Source organism: Cherax quadricarinatus, chromosome 78 (assembly GCF_038502225.1).
Source record: "Cherax quadricarinatus isolate ZL_2023a chromosome 78, ASM3850222v1, whole genome shotgun sequence".
Lineage (NCBI taxonomy): Eukaryota > Metazoa > Arthropoda > Malacostraca > Decapoda > Parastacidae > Cherax > Cherax quadricarinatus.
The window spans coordinates 19,359,727-19,382,226 of record NC_091369.1 but is presented as its reverse complement, the minus strand read 5'-3'; the positions used below and the strand labels follow the sequence as shown (position 1 = coordinate 19,382,226).

At 42.7% G+C, this 22,500-nt stretch overlaps 1 protein-coding gene across 1 annotated transcript in view; it reads right to left on the bottom strand.

The window, feature by feature from the left end:
- The window catches only part of LOC138855030 (uncharacterized), a 94,369-nt gene that overhangs the window by 69,285 nt on the left and 2,584 nt on the right, over positions 1-22,500 (bottom strand). The window contains exon 2 of the mRNA XM_070101778.1: positions 10,932-11,164. Within this exon, the coding sequence (XP_069957879.1) occupies positions 10,932-11,164 (233 nt within the window). The remainder of the gene's footprint in view (positions 1-10,931; positions 11,165-22,500) is intronic.

Genomic DNA, 22,500 nt, shown 5'->3' with positions numbered 1-22,500 from the left:
GGAGGTGTGGGAGCTTCTAAGCTAATTTCATTCTCATCCCTGTTTGATGTACTAGCCTCACGAGCAGTATTTATATATTATTGTAACCACGGATGAGTGGTATTGATCAATAACAACACTGTGCTAGCCAAAGAAGATGAAGATGAAGATGAAGATGAAGATGAAGATGAAGATGAAGATGAAGATGAAGATGAAGAGTGGGACAGCTGTGAGGGAAAAGTTCAACAGATAAGAGTAGCGAACGAGTACATGGTAACAATAGTTTGATTGCTGGCTACTTGTTAAGGTAGGGTAAGTCTAGCTCCTGCTATCCCTCCCCGTTTACCCCCACCCCGAAAGTGATAGTTTGATTGCCGGCTGCTTGTTAAGGTAGGTTCAGTCTAGCTCCCACTATCCCTTCTCCCCCCCCCCCTGAAAGGTGATGTGTGGGACTCCAGCCAAACAGTAATCACTAGACTCACAGCTCCCAGCAAAACTGTAAGTAAAATGCCTCTACTCCTGTGTTATTTGATAGCTTAGTTAAAAGCTTCACTTTTGTCTAATCTTTAGACTTACTTCATCCTGTCTTGACTCTCATGATTAAAAATCTTGTCTTTAAATCCTCATCATTCTTTTAAATGCCTTACACTTACCATGGAGAGTGATTTCTTAAACAGTGGGTAACCTGCCTCTCTTTCCAGCTTGGAATGACAGATTGGGTCACCTGCCAACCACGAGAAGTATTGAAGGAGATGGACTAACGTCCGAAGATGTCAAATGCTGGATCTACTAACCTGTTTATATGTATGCAATAGCAGGACATAACCCCTCATCATTGCAGTGGTAAAGAACCTGCTTTCCTGTCATCTGGACTGATTATTCACGGATATAGACTCTGTGAAGAACGAGCCTTTAGGTCGTCACCAACACCTGTGATCCCCCCTTCACATCATCAGCAACGGCTACGATTTCAACAACACGCAGTGTCACCAACATCAGATACCCAAGTTGACTTGTACATATTAGCATTGAAGTTAAATATCATTTATATTTTTCATTTTTCATTTTTCTTTACAGTAGGTTAGATATTTCATATTTAAGTATTTTATATTTTTTATTTTTTTAATAATAAAGTGTTTATGTTTTTCAGTTTTTATTCTTTTTCAATTCATTAATTTTCCTGAGGAGGAGCCAGCCTTGGTAATACTGACTGAAGTTGTTACAGGGCTGAGTAAGCCTTCACAAGTGGCGACCTTGCCAGGATTCGCTCGACTGAATCAAGATTCAACTCCATCTCGAATCTACCATCGGAACTTCAACGCCACTTACCACAGACAGTTACCACCAGCCATGAGTAATCAATCTCTATGGTAGGACTACAGTACAGGTATTTAAAAGATTTGGTGATTGTTATAGTTTCAATTTATTGTAAGTCAAGTCAAGGCAGGATATACTAGTTAATTCTGCCACCTTTTGTGAGCTTAAAACAATTGGAGGAATAGACTCTAGGGACCCGAGATTTTCCAGTGACAATTTATTTCACTGAGCTCTTTATTATATCAAGGGAACTGTCGTAGCACACTTGATTTATTGGTGAGAAGATTGGATGGTCAAGGGACCCCATTCTACTTACTGTTTGCTCGGAGCCGGCATAGAACCCTTCGTTTTCATTAATTCATATTGTTTAATCGAAGCAGGGATCGAGCCCTCTGGTTTTCTTTAATACCAGTTTCATTCTCCACTGATAGTTTAAGTTATTCTTGCAAGTATGGAGGAATACCAGTTTTGGATGAACGCTCGGAGTAAGTTATGAATAACAGGGAAAATTTAGAATCTTTCATTAGTGCTAAGATCCAGGAAAGACTCGAAAGAGAAAGAATTGAGAGAGAAGAGAGACAGAAAGGGAAAGACAGGAGGGAAAAGAGAGAGAAAATCGAAAGAGAAGGGGAAAAAGAGAGAGAGAGAATCGAGAGAGAATAGAAAAAGGAGAAAGAGAACCTTGAAAGACAAGAGAAAAAGGAGAAAAAATTGAAAGAGAAAGCCAAGAAAGACAGTTAAAAAGAGTGCGCGAAGTCAAAAAAGAGCGTGATATACTTGATCGTGAGAAAGAGCTAGAGAACGTGAGAAAAGAGCTAGAGAACATGAGTTAAGAGAGAGAGAAAAAGATCGCGAGCTTGAAAAAGCTCACCTTGACTTAGAGAATAAAAAGTTAACTTTTACTCAACAACAATTAGAAGAAGGAGTAATTGAACATCATGCAGCTAGTGCACATATTCCAACACATAATTTACCTCCCTTCACAGAGGGTGAAGACATTACTTCATACATTATCAGGTTTGAAAATACCGCTACCCTCTGTGAATGGCCTGCTGACACCTGGGCTACCAGGTTATGAATGTTATTTTCTGGTACAGCTTTGAATATCTATGCAACTTTGTCGCAGGATATCATATGTAATTATAACCTACTGAAGAAGGCAATCCTTAAAGCATATCAAAAAACCACAAATTCTTATAGGAAAGATTTCAGGTATGCCACCTTACAGCATGGCCAGAACTTTCAACAGTTACAGGTAACACTCTTTCGTTTGTTCGACTTTTGGATAGAGAGTTCAGGAATTGATCACAGTTATGAATCTCTTAGAGACTTCATGGTTGCTGACCAGTTACTGACAGCTCTTCCTCACCAGATACGAACATTCATTAGAGAACATAACCTGATTAAAGCTGATGAAGCTGCTGAGGCCGCTGACTTGTATGCTGAGGCTCACAATTCCTACAAAAACCTAATGGGATCGAACCCTAATGGCAAGGGTTCACCAGATATTAAGAAATCAAAGCCTCTAGAGGAAAGTAAAATTACTTCTTTTTTTCTTGTTTGTCATTTGTGTGGTGTTAAGGGACATAAACGTCCAGATTGTCCTTCTAAGAAGGTCCAAAAAGTTGGAAGATGTTTTAAAGACTGTAATCACCAAGCGCCCTTCTGTTCAGGAACAGTTAATGGACTTAATGTATCTACCATTTTACGAGACACTGGATGCACATGTATAGTCATTTGTGATAAGCTGTTCCCTAACCTTAAACTCATTCCTCTGCTATACTTTCAGACTACTTGTGCCATAGGGACACTTTTCCTACCATTTGTTGTTACATTAGGTCTGAATGGTTCACAGGTTGGTCTGAAGCCATACTAGCTCCCATCAGTTCTTGCTCCGAACTAATACGTAATGTAAAAGGTGCCATTTTTCCTTCTGAGGTTGACCTTTCATCACAAAAGATGAACATAATCTTTTCAGATCCTCTTCCTGTAGAGTCAGAGAAGCCCCTCGAAAGTTCAGATGAGACAATGTCTCGTGAGATTAATGTGGGATTAAAAACCAGTGATGCTACTCTCGAAAGCAAGGTAGTAGGATCACCGGTTCACTTGTTAGATGAAAGTGAAGATATCCCCTACGATACTTTAAATGTCTTGACTAGGGATCAGACCAAAGCCCAGGCTTCTCCTACTGTCCATCCTTTGATTATCCCTGACTTTAAACCTTTAGATATATCGAAGGACTCCTTTGTCAGTTTACAACTCAATTGCCCTTCTCTTCAGAATTGCCATAATGCAGCTAAACAAAATCAAGTTATTCAAAGGAAAAACTTTTCATATAAATTTGAATATATAACAGGTATATTGTATAAGTCAATATTCAAATTAAATTCAAATGAGATAGACTATTCCATCTTAGTTGTTCCAAGTCAATGCAGAGAGACTGTTCTTAAAATGGCTCATGACCTGCCAGTGGCCGGACATTTCTTGCATCGTAAAACCTTAAATAAAATTAGGGAAACCTATTTTTGGCCCAAAATGTCCTCATATGTCACTACCTATTGTAGATCGTGTAAAGTTTGCCAACTGTCATCCTCCCGAGGTACCAGGCGAGTACCTATGGTCAAAATGGTAATCTTTACTCTACCGTTTGAAAGAGTAGCTATTGACATCGTTGGTCCTTTATCTCTACTTTCATCTGGGGGACATAGATATATATTAACATTAGTTGATTATGCTTCGAGTTTCCCTGAAGCCGTACCCTTAAAGACAATAACTACTACAGAGGTGGCTGAAGCCCTTTTGTCCATCTTCTCCAGAGTTTGCATCCCTAGAGAGATTTTGTCTGACCGTGGGACACAATTCACATCTGATTTAATACATCTCTACCAACTTCAGGGAGTGACGCCTCTCTTCACCACACAATATCATCCCAGCTGTAATGGGAGGATTGAGCGCCAGCTTTCGATTCTCAAGCCCATTTTAAGGAAACTTTGCTCCCTTAAACCTAAGGAGTGGCATCGTTACCTACCGGGTGCTTTGTCTGCCATGAGGGAAGTTCCCAGTGACTCTTTGGGGTTCTCACGTTTTGAACTTCTCTATGGTAGACAGGTGAGAGGTCCATTGTCCATCCTTCATGACTTATGGACTTATGAGGACGAGAAGGCTGAGGTTCAGTCTTCTTATCAGTTTCTCCTTGACATTAGATCCAAACTTGAGGAGACCTCTGACATAGTTTCGAAAAACCTAAGCTTGTCAATGGACCAGTACAAAACCTATTTTGATTCCAAAAGTCAGAGGAGAAGTTTTAAAGTAGGAGATGAAGTTCTTGTACTTTTGCCTATCAAGTCAAATAAATTATTAGTAGCATGGAAAGGTCCATATAAAGTGTTAAAAAATTGTGGGAAATTTGATTACCTCATAGAAGTCAAGGGGAAACCTAAGCTTTATCATATCAACATCCTTAAGAAATATTACCGAAGAAATTCGGTTAACTGTTTGAATGACTTTGACTTAGTTTTTTTTTTCCACAAGAGCTTGATAAGACAACTATAGAATGTAAGGTGTGCGTAATTGACACCTCTAACTTAGATTATGATAGAGAACAACATGGCTTGGTGACTCTTGACCACTCGGGTACAACAAACATTAATATTAATGAGTCTTTGGATGACCTTAAGAAACATGAACTATTTCAATGTGTGAGTAACTTCTCAGACGTTTTTACTTATATTCCAGGTGTTACCTCCACGGTAGTCCATAAGATTGACTTAGTCACGGACAATCCTATCAAACGGAAATTATATCCAGTTCCAGTTCACCTTAGGGATACATTTGACCGAGAGGTAGACAAATTATTAAAACTAAAGATCATTAAACCTTCAGTATCTGCATATTGCTCACCAGTAGTCATGGTTAAGAAAGAGGATAATTCATATAGACTTGCTATTGACTTCAGAGGCCTTAATGCTATAACTCGGTGGGATGCTGAGCCTATATCCTTAATAGTTAGCGATCTACACAAATTTTATGACTCTTCCTTCTTTCTAGAGATTAATATTGCGCAGGCATATCATCAAGTAATGTTAGATCCTTCTTATAAGCAGTACACCACTTTTCCTACACACCAAGGACTGATGCAATATAGAACTATGCCCTTCGGTTTGGTAACTGTCTGTGCTACCTACGAGAGACTGATGAGAAAGGTCTTGGTAATATGCCAAATGTTTCAGTTTATTTTGATAACATTTACGTAATGACGTATACGTGGGGCGAACATATCCAAACATTAACATCAGTTTTGCATAGGTTATGATCACATGGCCTCACTGCCATGCCGAAGAAATGCTTCCTTGGGTATAACAAGATTTGATATCTCGGACTAATCCTTTCTAATAACTCTTTGCAGCCTCTCCCCAGTAAGATCTAAGCTTTATTAGAATTTAAATTCCCCAAAACCAAGAAGCTCATGCGTAGCTTTCTTGGTTCTCTAAATTTTTATGCACATTTTATTTTGAACCTTACTGATCTTACAGGCGTCTTATCCGACTTCCTTAAAAAGTCTGTGAAGGAACCTCTTGAACTTTCCGACGTAGCTCGGGAAAAGTTTAATGAGATTAAAAATATCTTCTCGAAAGACCCTATACTTAAGATTCCAGATATTAATAAAACATTTTGTTTAAGAACTGATGCCTCCAATACTGGCTTAGGGGCGGTGCTACTACAATACCATGATGGTACTCCCTTCCCTGTATGCTTCCTAAGCCGGAAACTCCTTCCCACAGAAACAAGATACTCCATCATAGAAAAGGAATGTTTGGCAGTTGTGTAGGGTATCTCCAAGCTTAAATTTTATTTACTGGGAAAAGAATTCATTTAAGAGACAGATCACAAACCTTTGATATACCTAGAAACTTTTAAGGGAACCAACAGTCGCCTCTTAAGGTGGACATTGGCACTCCAGGCTTTTAAGTTCCATATTTTGTATATCAATGGTTCATTCAATTATTTCTCTGTCTGGTTAAGTCGTGACAGTCAGCAGAAGATCTGTTGCCTTATGCGACTTCCACATGTTACAACTTTTTCCTCGCCTATTCTTCTTATACTCCTTAACTATAAGTCTTGGTATGGGGGAGTGTGAGGGAAAAGTTCAACAGATAGGAGTAGTGAGTGAGTATATGGTAACAATAGTTTGATTGCCAGCTGCTTGTTAAGGTAGAGTCAGTCTAGCTCCCACTATCCCTTCTCCCCTCTCCCCCCCCCCCCACGAAAGGTGACGTGTGGGGCTCCGGCCAAACAGTAATCACTAGACTCACAGCTCCCAGCAAAACTGTAAGTAAAATGCCTCTGCTCCTGTGTTATTTGATAGCTTAGTTAAAAGCTTCACTTTTGTCTAATCTTTAGACTTAGTTCATCCTGTCTTGACTCTCATGAATAAAAATCTTGTCTTTAAATCCTCACCATTCTTTTAAATGCCTTACACTTACCATGGAGAGTGATTTCTTAAACAGTGGGTAACCTGCCTCTCTTTCCAGCTTGGAATGACAGATTGGGTTACCTGCCAACCAACGAGAAGTATTGAAGGAGACAGACTAATGTTCTGAGACGTCCCATGTTGGATCTACTTACCTGTTTATATGTATGCAGTCGCAGGACATAACCCCTCATCATTGCAGTGGTAAAGAACCTGCTTTCCTGTCATCTGAACTGATTATTCACGGATATAGACTCTGTGAAGAACGAGCCTTTAGGTCGTCACCAACACCTGTGACCCGCGTCAGGAAACATTTGTCCTGTTTCCTGACGAACCTTACCTAACCTAACCAACACCTGTGATCCCCCCTTCACATCATCAGCAACGGCTACGATTTCAACAACACGCAGTGTCACCAACATCAGATACCCAAGTTGACTTGTACATATTAGCATTGAAGTTAAATATCATTTATATTTTCCATTTTTCATTTTTCTTTAAAGTATGTTAAATATTTCATATTTAAGTATTTTATATTTTATATTTTGTTAATAATAAAGTGTTTATGTTTTTCAGTTTTCATTCTTTTTCTATTCATTAATTTTCCTGAGGAGGTGCCAGCCTTGGTAATACTGAGTGAAGTAGTTACAGGGCTGAGTAAGCCTTCACAACAGCTGATGAACAAGGAAGCTTCAGGAAGGGTAGGGGAGGGGTTGTGTAATCCAATAGTTTATAGTGATAAATACAGGAGAACAGTATTTAGATAAGGGTAAAAATGTTTTTGTTGAAGCTGTGGATTTGGATAAAGTGTTTGATAGTGTAGATAGGAAGGCAAGGTGGCAGGTTTTGCAGATCAACGGATTAGGAGGTACGTTATTGAAAGCAGGATAGTGGAACTCAGGTTAGAGTACGTAGGAGAGAGGGAGATCATTTCCTCGTGAAAGTAGGCCTTAGACATGAATGTGCGATGCCACCATGGTTGTTCAATATATTTATAAATGGGGATGTAAGTGAAGAGAGCGGTCAGGTATTGGCAAGAGGTGTGCGGTTAAAACATAAAGAATCTAAAACAAAGTGCGAGTTGTCACAGTTGCTTTTTGCTGCTGACAGTGTATTACGCAGGGAATTGTAGAATGTGTATAAAAAACAGTCAATTAAAATAATGTCAGTGGACAGGATTTGTTCTGAAACACATTTTAATCCTGGTCGGTCAGAGTAGCCAGGTAAGGAGAGAAGAGAGATGTGGATGGCAGTACAGGAAGAGCAGTGGATGGAGCAAGACATCGTGACATCCTGATGTTTGGTTAAGTATATGGGTGGTATTTTGGGTAAGTTTGGGTTATGGGTTATTTTATTGTTTTTGTACTCTGATATGTGGCATTTTGCCCAAGGGAGGAGTTGGAAATGAATAGTTGTTCAGGGCAATTGATGCCAACTGCTGGCTGGACAAACACTGTAAGGAAAATGCAATAACATTCAGAGACAACTGGGACCTCTTCTATGGCAGAAATGACATGTATGCCAGGGATGGGGTTCACTTATCTAGGTCTGGGTTGGGAGCACTGGCCAACACAGTGGAGGGAGCTGTTAGGACTTTAAACTAGAAATAGATAGTGCTATGGGTTTTTGTGGAAAATCAATGTATTCTGAGTGTAGCGATAGTGTGAGTTTTAAGGAAACCAGTTATAGGAAGTATGAGGCAGAGTTATTGGTGAACATAGGAAAGCCAGTGGCATTAGGTGAAAAGGAGTGTAACAGGCATAGTAGAGGAACAGAAATCAGGAAGAAGAGAAAAGAGAAGGGAGGGATTCTGAAAATGTGTTATAATAATAGTTGCAGTTCGAGAAATAAAATGGATGGATTGAAATTAGTTGCAAGTGCAGGTAACATTGATGTTTTTGCTATAACTGAGATGTGGTTTAATATGAAAAATAATGACATGCCTGCTGAATGTCACATACAGGTTTTTAAATTGTTTCAAGTAGACAGAAGTATCAGTAAGGGGGGTGGGGTGGCACTCTATGTCCGTGATCATTTAAATTGGTTGCAAAAAAAATGGGTATAAAGTCTGCATCACATAATGAGTCTGTTTGTGTAGAATTTTCAAAGGGGCATGAAAAATTTATTTTAGACGTGATATACCTTCCCCCAAACTTTGATGGAGACCGAGGAAGACTACTGTGGGAGGAAATTGTTAGGGCCACAAGGCACGATAATGTAGTAATTCTAGGAGACTTTAACTTTAGTCATATTGATTTGAATTTAGAGTCTAACAACTTCTTGGAGGTAGTTCAGGATTGTTTTGTAAGGCAGTTTGTTACAGAGCCTACAAGTGGAAATAACCTGCTTGACTTGGTTCTGGCAAACAAGGAATCCCTTGTTAATAATTTAGAAATTTCAGAGGAACTTGGTGCTAGCGACCACAAATCAATTACCTTTATAATTGAATTGAAGTATGATAGTAGGGATAACTCAATAACAGTCCCAGATTTTCCATATCTTGTCTGGGGTAACGAAGAGAGCAATCAGTATGAAGGTTTTCTAAACACTATACATGCTGCCCAAAGAACGTTTATCCCATATTAGGTATTCGGAGATACCTAACAAACAGTAGATTTTCTCTTGGGTAATCATGGGTTGTTACCCTAAATATCCTGTATGTTTGTGTGTATAGTATTTTATATAATATAAGTGAGGTTTACGTTGTGTCCTCGGTGAAGGTAGAGTTGGTAACTTTGTCATGCATCTCCACCTTCACCTTCCCTTCTTCCTTCACTCACAGTTGAAAATAGTGGTTGTTGTTGACACATTTTTCTTCTTTCTTACGTTCAAACATGCATCGTCACCATGGAGATGAGGGTTAAACACTTCATAGGTAATGTTATACCACCTACCTGAGGGTGAAACACTTCATAGGTAATGTTATATCACCTACCTGAGGGTGAAACACTTCATAGGTAATGTTATACCACCTACCTGAGGGAGAAACACTTCATAGGTAATGTTATACCACCTACCTGAGGGAGAAACACTTCATAGGTAATGTTATACCACCTACCTGAGGGAGAAATACTTCATAGGTAATGTTATACCACCTACCTGAGGGTGAAACACTTCATAGGTAATGTTATACCACCTACCTGAGGGAGAAACACTTCATAGGTAATGTTATACCACCTACCTGAGGGAGAAATACTTCATAGGTAATGTTATACCACCTACCTGAGGGTGAAACACTTCATAGGTAATGTTATACCACCTACCTGAGGGTGAAACACTTCATAGGTAATGTTATACCACCTACCTGAGGGTGAAACACTTCATAGGTAATGTTATACCACCTACCTGAGGGTGAAACACTTCATAGGTAATGTTATACCACCTACCTGAGGGCGAAATACTTCATAGGTAATGTTATACCACCTACCTGAGGGCGAAATACTTCATAGGTAATGTTATACCACCTACCTGAGGGTGAAACACTTCATAGGTAATGTTATACCACCTACCTGAGGGCGAAATACTTCATAGGTAATGTTATACCACCTACCTGAGGGTGAAACACTTCATAGGTAATGTTATACCACCTACCTGAGGGTGAAACACTTCATAGGTAATGTTATACCACCTACCTGAGGGTGAAACACTTCATAGGTAATGTTATACCACCTACCTGAGGGCGAAATACTTCATAGGTAATGTTATACCACCTACCTGAGGGTGAAACACTTCATAGGTAATGTTATACCACCTACCTGAGGGCGAAATACTTCATAGGTAATGTTATACCACCTACCTGAGGGTGAAACACTTCATAGGTAATGTTATACCACCTACCTGAGGGTGAAACACTTCATAGGTAATGTTATACCACCTACCTGAGGGTGAAACACTTCATAGGTAATGTTATACCACCTACCTGAGGGTGAAACACTTCATAGGTAATGTTATACCACCTACCTGATTGTGAAACACTTCATAGGTAATGTTATACCACCTACCTGAGGGTGAAACACTTCATAGGTAATGTTATACCACCTACCTGAGGGTGAAACACTTCATAGGTAATGTTATACCACCTACCTGAGGGTGAAACACTTCATAGGTAATGTTATACCACCTACCTGAGGGTGAAACACTTCATAGGTAATGTTATACCACCTACTTGAGGGGGTCAGTGTCCAAGTGAGGCTGGTAGATGAAGCGGTGAAATCTGTCAATGTTCAAGCAGGTTTTCATTTCTTGAGTCAGCATCTGTAGTGGTTCTTCTAGGTAGTGGGGAAGAGAGTATAATGTTAATTCTTCTTGCTTCTTAAGTTGGTTTGTTTTCTTTATTGCTTGAATCAAGTTGTTTACTTCGCTTTCCCGGCAATAGATGGACACAAGTGATGGCAAATTCTGTAGAGAAAGAATTATAACATGTAATTCAATTTAATTTGTCTGAATCCCATAACTAAATTTAGTCAACTAATTATATAATCAATTAAATCCTGATTTTTGCACCTGAAATAATAATGTTTGGTTCAGTATCTTCGAGAGATGATTAAAATATTTATCGTTCAATTTTTCTTCTTGTATTGCGTGTAATGCAGTTTTCATCCCATTTAATGTTGTACCAATTAATGCTTAGATTTCTAAGCTCCGATTATTTATATCCTGAAAAAATTGGAAGTCATATTTGCTGGGTAGAAACAAACGTCACACAGTATTTCGAGAAGACAATTGAAACATGAATGAAATGTAGAACATTACTTTAATAAAAAAAAACGCAATACTACCTTGTTGCTTAATACCGAGTTGTAAATCTCTGCAACAAATGACTTAGCATCTTCACTGTTCACCAAGAACAACCTTGGTCACTGCGTAGGTTCCATCAACCTCTTCCGTCATTAGCAGCGGTACAAGAACATTTCCCTGGTCTCTTCCCCTTTGTGACAGCTGGATATAGCAATCAATGCTTCTGTTTGGAGAGCATGAAATCACATCATCAGAGGGTGTTCAGCAAGGGGATCCTCTTGCTCCAATTTTCTTCTGTATAGCAGTTAGGGAAATCACAGACTGACCAGTGATGTTAGGTAAGACACATATGCAACAGTTAGGTATCTTTATTTTGAAACGTTTCGCCTACACAGTAGGCTTCTTCAGTCGAGTACAGAAAAGTTGATAGAAGCAGAAGAGACTTGAAGACGATGTAATCAGTCCATCACCCTAAAGATTTGAGGTGGTCAGTCCCTCAGTCTGGAGAAGAGCATTGTTCCGAAGTCTGAAACAATATGAAGTTGAAAGGACAGAATGGAGCCTTATATAGCGCCAGGAGGTGAGATGTAGGTCGCTTTGGGAGGTCAGGTCCCTCTCAAATACAGCCGTTCTCACTAGTAGAGGTCGAAGTTGATTTCAGGTCTGTACCAAGATACCCTTGTGTCGCAGTGTCTGACAGATTGAACATTAAAATGGTATAAAATACCGACAGGTTGTTAGGTAAGACACATATGCAACAGTTAGGTATCTTTATTTAGAAACGTTTCGCCTACACAGTAGGCTTCTTCAGTCGAGTACAGAAAAGTTGATAGAAGCAGAAGAGACTTGAAGACGATGTAATCAGTCCATCACCCTATGTGTCTTACCTAACAACCTGTCGGTATTTTATACCATTTTAAAGTTCAATCTGTCAGACACTGGGACACAAGGGTATCTTGGTACAGACCTGAAATCAACTTCGACCTCTACTAGTGAGAACGGCTGTATTTGAGAGGGACCTGACCTCCCAAAGCGACCTACATCTCACCTCCTGGCGCTATATAAGGCTCCGACTCGTATTACGAATCCATTGACACACTCTCAGTTCACGGAGTTCACTACCTTTTCAGAAGATAGGCACATGGCTTCTGCCGAAAAGAAGAGGTCACGATGCTCCATGAACACGACGGAGGACTCAGATTTGGAAATGTGGGGCGAAATTCTAGCGAAGAAGTTGCGAGAGGAAGAGGAAGATCCTGTTCACATTGTAGCAGATCTGACAGTCCCAACCATGGAGCCAGCGACAATAGAAACAGGTGCGGAAATAAACACCGCACCCCACGAAAACCAAGAGGGATGGAACACTGTGGACAAGAAGAAGAAGCACCGTCCGTCCAAGGAGCAGGCAAACCAGCTCAACCGACCTGGCAAATTCAAGGTGAAGTCTTATGGGGACCACAGAACCCACTATGGGGTTGTTTCATACCTGGAATCACGACACAACCTGAAGTTCAAGATATGGTTCAACTTGAGGGGAGAACCAATATTGACTCCTCTCAACAAGGAAATGTATACCACCTTGAAGAGAGTCATGGAGACAGATCGCTCATTCACCCTGGAGGAACTGGACTCTCGGCAGAAGATCACCAAGGGTGTAGTGATGCGATACCCGCTGATGATGCCCATCGAGGCAGTAGCAGCTCACCCCAGTGTGGTGTCAGCTCAACGTCTCAAGGCAAAGACGGCAGGCAACGCACCGACCCGACAGGTTCTCATTCAGCATGTAGGACCACTGCCATCCCAGCTGGACCTCGGTTCTTGGGGCAGGTACGATGTCAGGACCTTCACAGCAGAACCAGTTCGCTGTTTCAAGTGTCAGCGTTATGGACACCTGGGTGCACTATGTCCGAACAGAGTAATCTGCGGTGTCTGCAGCCAGCACCACCCTACCGAGGAATGCATCACCAAGCTGAAAAATGCATCGCCACCCACTCCACAATGCCCGAACTGCAGGCAGAAACACCATGCCTGGAATCCTCGATGCCCCGAGAGGCTCGCCAGAATTCAAGAAGTCTGGAAGACGCCAAAAACTCGGCAACAGGCTACGACGGATCATCAAACGATGGGTGCAGAGAACCCTGCCATACCGCAGATCTCTCAGCAGCTAAACCAAGTCAATGCCCAGGAATTCCCAACCCTAGAAGCCTCAACCAGGCGTCAAGGTCAAGAACCTCCTGCACCCCTACCTCAACGAAGAAACAGAAACAAGAGGAACAGGAGGCGTCAACAGGGTGCATCGGGTCAATGCGATCAGCAGGCTGCACTAAACGAGCCCCCACCGGCCATAGCACGACAACGCAGGCACTCCTTACCCGGCACAGGCGCTTTGCAGACTCAACTGGCACCTCACCAGCAGATCCCGGCTACTCAACCTGGTATACAGCAACAGACCACGGTGCATACAATAAAGAAATCCAACCCTCAGCAGTCCCTACAGACCACAGCAGCCCAGATAATATCCACTGTTTCGAACCCATCTCCAAAGCAGGCCCTCACCAGGGAGGATCTCGTAGCACTCATCAAGGTGTTCACGGATCTTATTTGCAACACAATCAACTCCACGGAACAACAGAGCGCATTCCGGCAGATGGTCAGTACTCTCCTGAGAGTGTGCTTTCTGACCGAAGAGGAGACAGTGGATGCCATGAATTTGCAGGTTCTCAGAGCGGGCAGGACTCAGTCTCCAGCTCAGGAAACAACAGCGATGGAATAACCTCTGGGCCAAATCACACCCTCAAGGTCCTACAATGGAACATTCAGGGCCTGAGGGGCAAACAGCACCTCTTGCTGGAGGCAGTAATTCGGGATCGGGTTGACATCGTCTTGCTACAAGAAACTCTGACTGTCCCGACTATGTGCCCAAGACTACCCGGTTTTGCTGGGTATTTTCGGCACATGGACCCGGGCATTCACTGCAGAGGCACAGCTGTATTTGTATCCAATACAATACCTCACGAGGTTATAGCCAACCCTGTGGACTGTGGGGAGGATGTCGAGGTACAGGCCATCCTTGTGCACATACCTGGGGCGCCCATTACCATCTATAACATCTACAAGAACCCAAGACACACCCTCGACATTGCAGAGCTCCTCGCACTAGCACGCACTGAGTGTATTATTGTGGGTGGAGATTTCAACGCACATCACCCTATTCTGCACTCTCACTCAGCAACCAATGCTGCTGGCAGACATATAGCAATGCTCCTACACGATATTCCAGAGGTAAAGTTGCTAAACAATGGAGACCCCACACACCTGTTGGGTGGCTGCCTCGACCTTACCTTCGGGTCAAGACAACTCGCAGCAGGAGCCACATGGGAAACTCATCCTCACCTTGTCAGTGACCACTTTGCAGTGATCACCACCTTCAACATCAACAGGCCTCCCACAGTTGTGCTGCCTCCTAGATGGGACGTAAAGAGGGCCAACTGGAAGGTGTTCCAGGATTATCTTCATAACTGGTGGTCCACATACTCTCTATCTGAAGACTGTGATACGGCTGAACAGGAGCTAATCACTGTTCTCATCCAGGCAGCAGAGTGCGCAATTCCAAAGAAGTCCGCAGGACGCACTCACAAAAGAGACTGGTGGTTCTACAACGACGAGGTGCGGGAGCAGAACCACCGCATCAACTCTTTTAGGAAGCTATACAGGCGTAACCCTACGGCAGAGAACAGGAATACTCTGAGAGCCATTGTGCAGCATGCCCGCAGAATCTCTCTCAGAGTAAAAACTGAGAAATGGCTGGAGTGGTGCTCAACATTCGGGCATCACACCACCTTATCTGAGATATGGGGCAAGCTCAACATAGCAACTGGCAAGAGCAAGCCGAGGCCACCAGCACACCCGAACCCATCCCAGGAAGCAGAGAAACTAGTGGAGCTTTTCACTTCCAGGGGAGCCTCCACTCAGCTCCCACAGGACATCCGGAATATACAGACGGATCTTCTGCCACAGCGCCAGCTAACGATACAAGCTGCATGTGAGTCGGAAGATGTGACTGATGTAGACCTCACGGACTTGGAACTCCGACGTGCCATTAAGAACACAGGTGACACTGCCCCGGGCATCGATGGTGTGACGTACTCCATGATTGCACGGGCTGGGCAGAGTGGATGGGAGGCCATACTAGACGTCATTAACAAGTCGTGGAGGGCCAGGACACTCCCAGCAGCTTGGAAGAAAGCTACAATCGTACCAATTCCAAAGCCCAAGGACCCAGGCAGTATGAGACCCATATCGCTGACCAGCTGCTTAGCCAAGACTGCTGAGAGGATGGTGTTAAACCGCCTCCTATGGAAACTTGGACCCTCTCATCATCACATATTTGGCTTCACCAAAGGAGTGGGAACAGCAGAGTGCATAACCACTCTACTAAGCCAGATTGCTGATAGCAACAAAAAACCTAGTATCGTCGTCTACCTCGACCTTGAGAAGGCATTTGAGCTAGCCAGCCCCACAGCAATTCTGGCAATACTAGCTCGGAAGGGAATCAAAGGACGCCTCCTGGCCTGGATAGAGTCCTACCTTAGGGGCAGGCAGGCCTGTGTCAGCTTTCAGGGACACTACTCTTCCTTTAAAACCCTGGAAAACGGTACGCCACAAGGAGGTGTGCTCAGTCCTACCCTGTTTAACATCCTTATGCAGGAACTTGTGAGCCTTCCCTTTCATAGTGGTACACAGCTCCTCAGCTATGCTGATGATCTTGCACTAGTAGTGAATGGGAAAGGCAATTTAGAACGACAGGCTCAGAGAGCTTTGGACCTAATTACGCAGTCTTGCAAGGAACTAGGCCTCAAGATCTCGGCCGAGAAATCTCTTGCAATGATGTTCAAGGGACCAGATCCTATGAATAGATTACGTATTCAGGATATAGAACTTGAGTGGACAGGCTCCTACCTGTACTTGGGAATCTACATTGATAAAAAGCTGACCTTTCAGAAACAGGCCGAGTATGTCAGGTCACGTGCTCTACTCAGACTCAACGCCATGAGAGCCATGACGAGGCACCGTGCAGGGGCAAGCAAAGATGTACTTCGCTTGTACTATATACAAGCTATACGCTCGCTCATTGACTACAGTGCACCGGCTTTAGCTCATCTCTTCCCGCAGAGCAGGCAAAGGGTGGAGGTCGTACAAAACCAGGCGATAAGAACTATGCTTGGTGCCCCCATCTGGACCAACACAGTATGTCTCAGATCTGAGGCCCGGCTTCCTTCCTTGGCTGACAGAGTAAGATACATAAACGCCTGCAAAGTGGCCACGATTCTGCACCGGCAGCAAGGTACCCCACTAAGGAGACGGATATTAACAACCATGTCACAAGATCCCACACTCTTCACGGACTACTCCTGGATTCGTTCGTTTTGTGCTGCTGGGCGGAAGCTGCTGCCTGTACAGCTGCTCTGTGAGAAGAGTTGTGACCTTCCTGTTGCTGGGTACCATCCACCACCTCCCTGGCGCCCAGATCCAGCCGATGTTTTCATCATGCAGCTGCCCATCTCTAAGTGTCTCTGCAGTCGAGACACCCTCAGCAATCATGCTGAGACAAGCATGGCACTGGCAGAGGGAGGCACATGTGCAGTGTATTTCACAGATGGTTCTGTCGACCCTGATAGGAAGAGAGCAGCAGCTGGACTGTACCACAATGGTCACACACAAGGCTGGCGACTCCCTGACCACTGCACGATCCTTCAAGCTGAGCTGGTGGCGATTCAGCAGGCATTGTCACATGCCCTACGACATCGACTCCGACCTGTCATACATGTTGATTCCACCTCTGCAATCAATGCCCTCTCCCATCCTCAACCACAGGATAATGTTCACCTCATCACATCGATCCTGAGCATAATGACAGCCTTAGAAGTTCAGGGTAATAGATCGACATTGAACTGGATCCCCAGCCATGCTGGCATCCGGGGAAATGAGGCGGCAGATGATGCAGCCAAGGCAGCAACAGACTATCCACATGTTGGGATTACTGTCCCAATCAGCCTACGACAGACCAAACTGGTGGCTGCCAGAGCCACGAAACTTATGGGGGAGGTCTTAGGTGATACCCCATCTCAACAGTGGTACCGAGCAGCGACTCAGGGAGAACCCCCTCCATATGATAGAAGCTGGTCCAGAGCGCAGTGTACCGCCATCCATCGGCTTCGTTTGGGCTTTCCCACAGCCAAGATGATGGTAGACAAGGCTGAGGAGGAGATGTGCCAGTACTGTCAGCACGTTGTCCAGCGGCCCCTAACACACTATCTTCTAGAGTGCGAAGCTACTGAGACACTCCGCAGGCAACTAGGGGTGATATTCCCTCCCGAAGAGGACCCAGAGATGACTGCGGCCACACTAGTGTACCATGGGGTCAACGAACCAGACAAGCTGTTACCTGTAATAATGACATATCCTCCTCCTCGCTAGTGTCCATAGTTACATATGGTGTCGCTTATGAGATGCACCAGTTGAACTGACCAGAGGGGCGCTTGAGCGGCATGCGTCGCATCATTGTGGAAACCTTTCTCCATCGGGAGCCAGAGACGGGTCATCGCAAGATTGGGACCCGTGCCAGGACTATGGTCTTGGCGAACATTATACATACTTTCAACTTCATATTGTTTCAGACTTCGGAACAATGCTCTTCTCCAGACTGAGGGACTGACCACCTCAAATCTTTAGGGTGATGGACTGATTACATCGTCTTCAAGTATCTTCTGCTTCTATCAACTTTTCTGTACTCGACTGAAGAAGCCTACTGTGTAGGCGAAACGTTTCATAATAAAGATACCTAACTGTTGCATATGTGTCTTACCTAACAACCTGTCGGTATTTTATACCATTTTAATGTTCAATCTGTCAGACACTGCAACACAAGGGTATCTTGGTACAGACCTGCAATCAACTTCGACAACTCTACTAGTGAGAACGGCTGGATTTGAGAGGGACCTGACCTCCCAAATCTGAGTTCTTACCTCTCCTACCTACGTCTCACCTCCTGGCGCTATAAAGGCTCCATTCTGTCACTTCAACTTCATATTGTTTCAGACTATGGAACAATGCTCTTCTCCAGACTGAGGGACTGACCACCTCAAAACTTTAAGGGTGATGGACTGATTACATCGTCTTCAAGTATCTTCTGCTTCTATCAACTTTTCTGTACTCGACTGAAGAAGCCTACTGTGTAGGCGAAACGTTTCAAAATAAAGATACCTAACTGTTGCATATGTGTCTTACCTAACAACGGAGCCATGATCTGGGATAATCTAACGGGTTCTGAAACCAGGCCTGCTCACCCAAACAACTACAAACATTCGCACTGGAATGGACCGACAGTTTAGAAAATAGCCTCAACAATCCTTCAGGGAAGCATAGCTGTCAGGGAAGGATAGAACCTGCCTCCTGGCAGTGTGAGCTCCTCATGCTGGGGACTTTCTGTTGGCTGTTCCCAACTCCAGCCCTTGCACACGCCTCGACCCTAGGACCATACGCATTGGTGTTGTCCTTCGACTTGCCGCCCCTATTCTCGCCGAACACAGGTGTATTTGTGGCAGTGAAGCAGCAGACCGATTCGGGTACCATGGTCGTGTGTCTAATACGAGGGAAAAATTGCAAGACATGAGGAGGTTAATAACATTATGAAGAGGAGCCTCACAACAGCCTGATGCCCAGCAGTAAGGGAGCCACTCCAACTATGCAGATCTGATGGCAGCCAGAAGCGTCCAGATGGTATCACACTTCAAGCCTGGACAGACGGTAAGCAGGTGGTGTGGGACTATACATGTGCATCTACCTTGGCTGACACCTATCTCCAATACACCAGGGAGGAAGGAGAGGCAGCCGCCAGGTTCAGGGAGTCCCAAAAGTCTAGAAAATATGGAGAACTTGCCCATCATTATATGTTTGTTCCCATAGGCTAAGAGACCCTTGGCTCATGGGGAATGAGTGCATCTCAGTTCTTTATGGAGCTAGGCAAAAGTCTCATCAGGGTAACTAGGGATCCCAGGGCAGCTAGTTTTCTGTTCCAGCGACTCAGCACTGCTGTTCAGTGGAGTAATGCCTGCAGTATTTTGGGCACACGCCCCAATTCTGAAGAGCTAGATGAGATTTTCGCTTTATAATCAGTAACAAACACGTAACAATATGTACTAGACATGTATCTCTCACACCTTATGTATTTTCATGATATCATTATAACAACAATGTATCTTAAACATTTAGTATCATATTATGTAATATAATATACCTATTAGTATAAATTAATGAAAAGATGGGGTGGTAGGGAAAGTGGAATATTCAAACGGCATCAGGAAGAAATCCAAATATTCTTCCTTGAAGCCTTTTTATCCACTTCTCCGAGGCTGTGGCTCCCACAATTTACACAAAGGTGGATCCAATATTATATATATATATATATATATATATATATATATATATATATATATATATATATATATATATATATATATATATATATATATATATACATATATATATATATATATATATATATATATATATATATATATATATATATATATATATATATATATATATATATATATGTCGTGACGAATATGTAAAACTGGTCAATTAGCAAGAACTCATTTAAAATTAAGTCCTTTCCAAAATTTTCTCTTATACGTTTAAAGATATATATTTTTATTAATGTTAATGTATTTTTTTTTTAATTTTGAACCAAAAGGAACTTAGAAAACTTACCTAACCTTGTTATAACAAGAGCAATTTATTTTAGCCTAACCCAACTAAATATATTTTAGATTTGTTTACAGTAATTTAATACTAAACAAACACAATGAAATATATTTTTTTCATTAGGTTCAGAATAATTTTTGCGAAATTATTGCATACACAAATTTTCGCTTGTCCTATATGGCACGATGAGCGTTGCTATTTAAGCCAAGATCGCAAGTTCTGCTTATTCGGCACGACATAAATATATGTATATATATATATATATATATATATATATATATATATATATATATATATATATATATATATATATATATATATATATATATTATTATTATTATTATTATTATCACACTGGCCAATTCCCACCAAGGCAGGGTAGCCCGAAAAAGAAAAACTTTCACCATCATTCACTCCATCACTGTCTTGCCAGAAGGGTGCTTTACACTACAGTTTTTAAACTGCAACATTAACACCCCTCCTTCAGAGTGCAGGCACTGTACTTCCCATCTCCAGGACTCAAGTCCGGCCTGCCGGTTTCCCTGAACCCCTTCATAAATGTTACTTTGCTCACACTCCAACAGCACGTCAAGTATTAAAGACCATTTGACTCCATTCACTCCTATCAAACACGCTCACGCATACCTGCTGGAAGTCCAAGCCCCTCGCACACAAAACCTCCTTTACCCCATCTCTCCAACCTTTCCTAGGCCGACCACTACCCCGCCTTCCTTCCACTACAGACTGATACAATCTTGAAGTCATTCTGTTTCGCTCCATTCTCTCTACATGTCCGAACCACCTCAACAACCCATCCTCAGCCCTCTGGACAACAGTTTTGGTAATCCTGCACCTCCTCCTAACTTCCAAACTACGAATTCTCTGCATTATATTCACACCACACATTGCCATCAGACATGACATCTCCACTGCCACCAGCCTTCTCCTCGCTGCAACATTCATCACCCATGCTTCACACCCATATAAGAGTGTTGGTAAAACTATACTCTCATACATTCCTCTCTTTGCCTCCAAGGACAAAGTTCTCTGTCTCCACAGACTCCTAAGTGCACCACTCACTCTTTTTCCCTCATCAATTCTATGATTCACCTCAACTTTCATAGACCCATCCGCTGACACGTCCACTCCCAAATATCTGAATACATTCACCTCCTCCATACTCTCTCCCTCCAATCTGATATTCAATCTTTCATCACCTAATCTTTTTGTTATCCTCATAACCTTACTCTTTCCTGTATTCACCTTTAATTGTCTTCTTTTGCACACCCTACCAAATTCATCCACCAATCTCTGCAACTTCTCTTCAGAATCTCCCAAGAGCACAGTGTCATCAGCAAAGAGCAGCTGTGACAACTCCCACTTTGTGTGTGATTCTTTATCTTTTTACTCCACGCCTCTTGTCAAGACCCTCGCATTTACTTCTCTTACAACCCCATCTATAAATATATTAAACAACCACGGTGACATCACACATCCTTGTCTAAGGCCTACTTTTACTGGGAAATAATTTCCCTCCTTCCTACATACTCTAACTTCAGCCTCACTATCCTCGTAAAAACTCTTCACTGCTTTCAGTAACCTACCTCCTACACCATACACTTGCAACATCTGCCACATTGCACCCCCCCCTATCCACCCTGTCATACGCCTTTTCCAAATCCATAAATGCCACAAAGACCTCTTTAACCTTATCTAAATACTGTTCACTTACATGTTTCACTGTAAACACCTGGTCCACACACACCCTACCTTTCCTAAAGCCTCCTTGTTCATCTGCTATCCTATTCTCCGTCTTACTCTTAATTCTTTCAATAATAACTCTACCATACTCTTTACCAGGTATACTCAGCAGACTTATCCCCCTATAATTTTTGCACTCTCTTTTATCCCCTTTGCCTTTATACAAAGGAACTATGCATGCTCTCTGCCAATCCCTAGGTACCTTACCCTCTTCCATACATTTATTAAATAATTGCATCAACCACTCCAAAACTATATCCCCACTTGCTTTTAACATTTCTATCTTTATCCCATCAAACCCGGCTGCCTTACCCCCTTTCATTTTACCTACTGCCTCACGAACTTCCCCCACACTCACAACTGGCACTTCCTCACTCCTACAAGATGTTATTCCTCCTTGTCCTATACACGAAATCACAGCTTCCCTATCTTCATCAACATTTAACAATTCCTCAAAATATTCCCTCCAT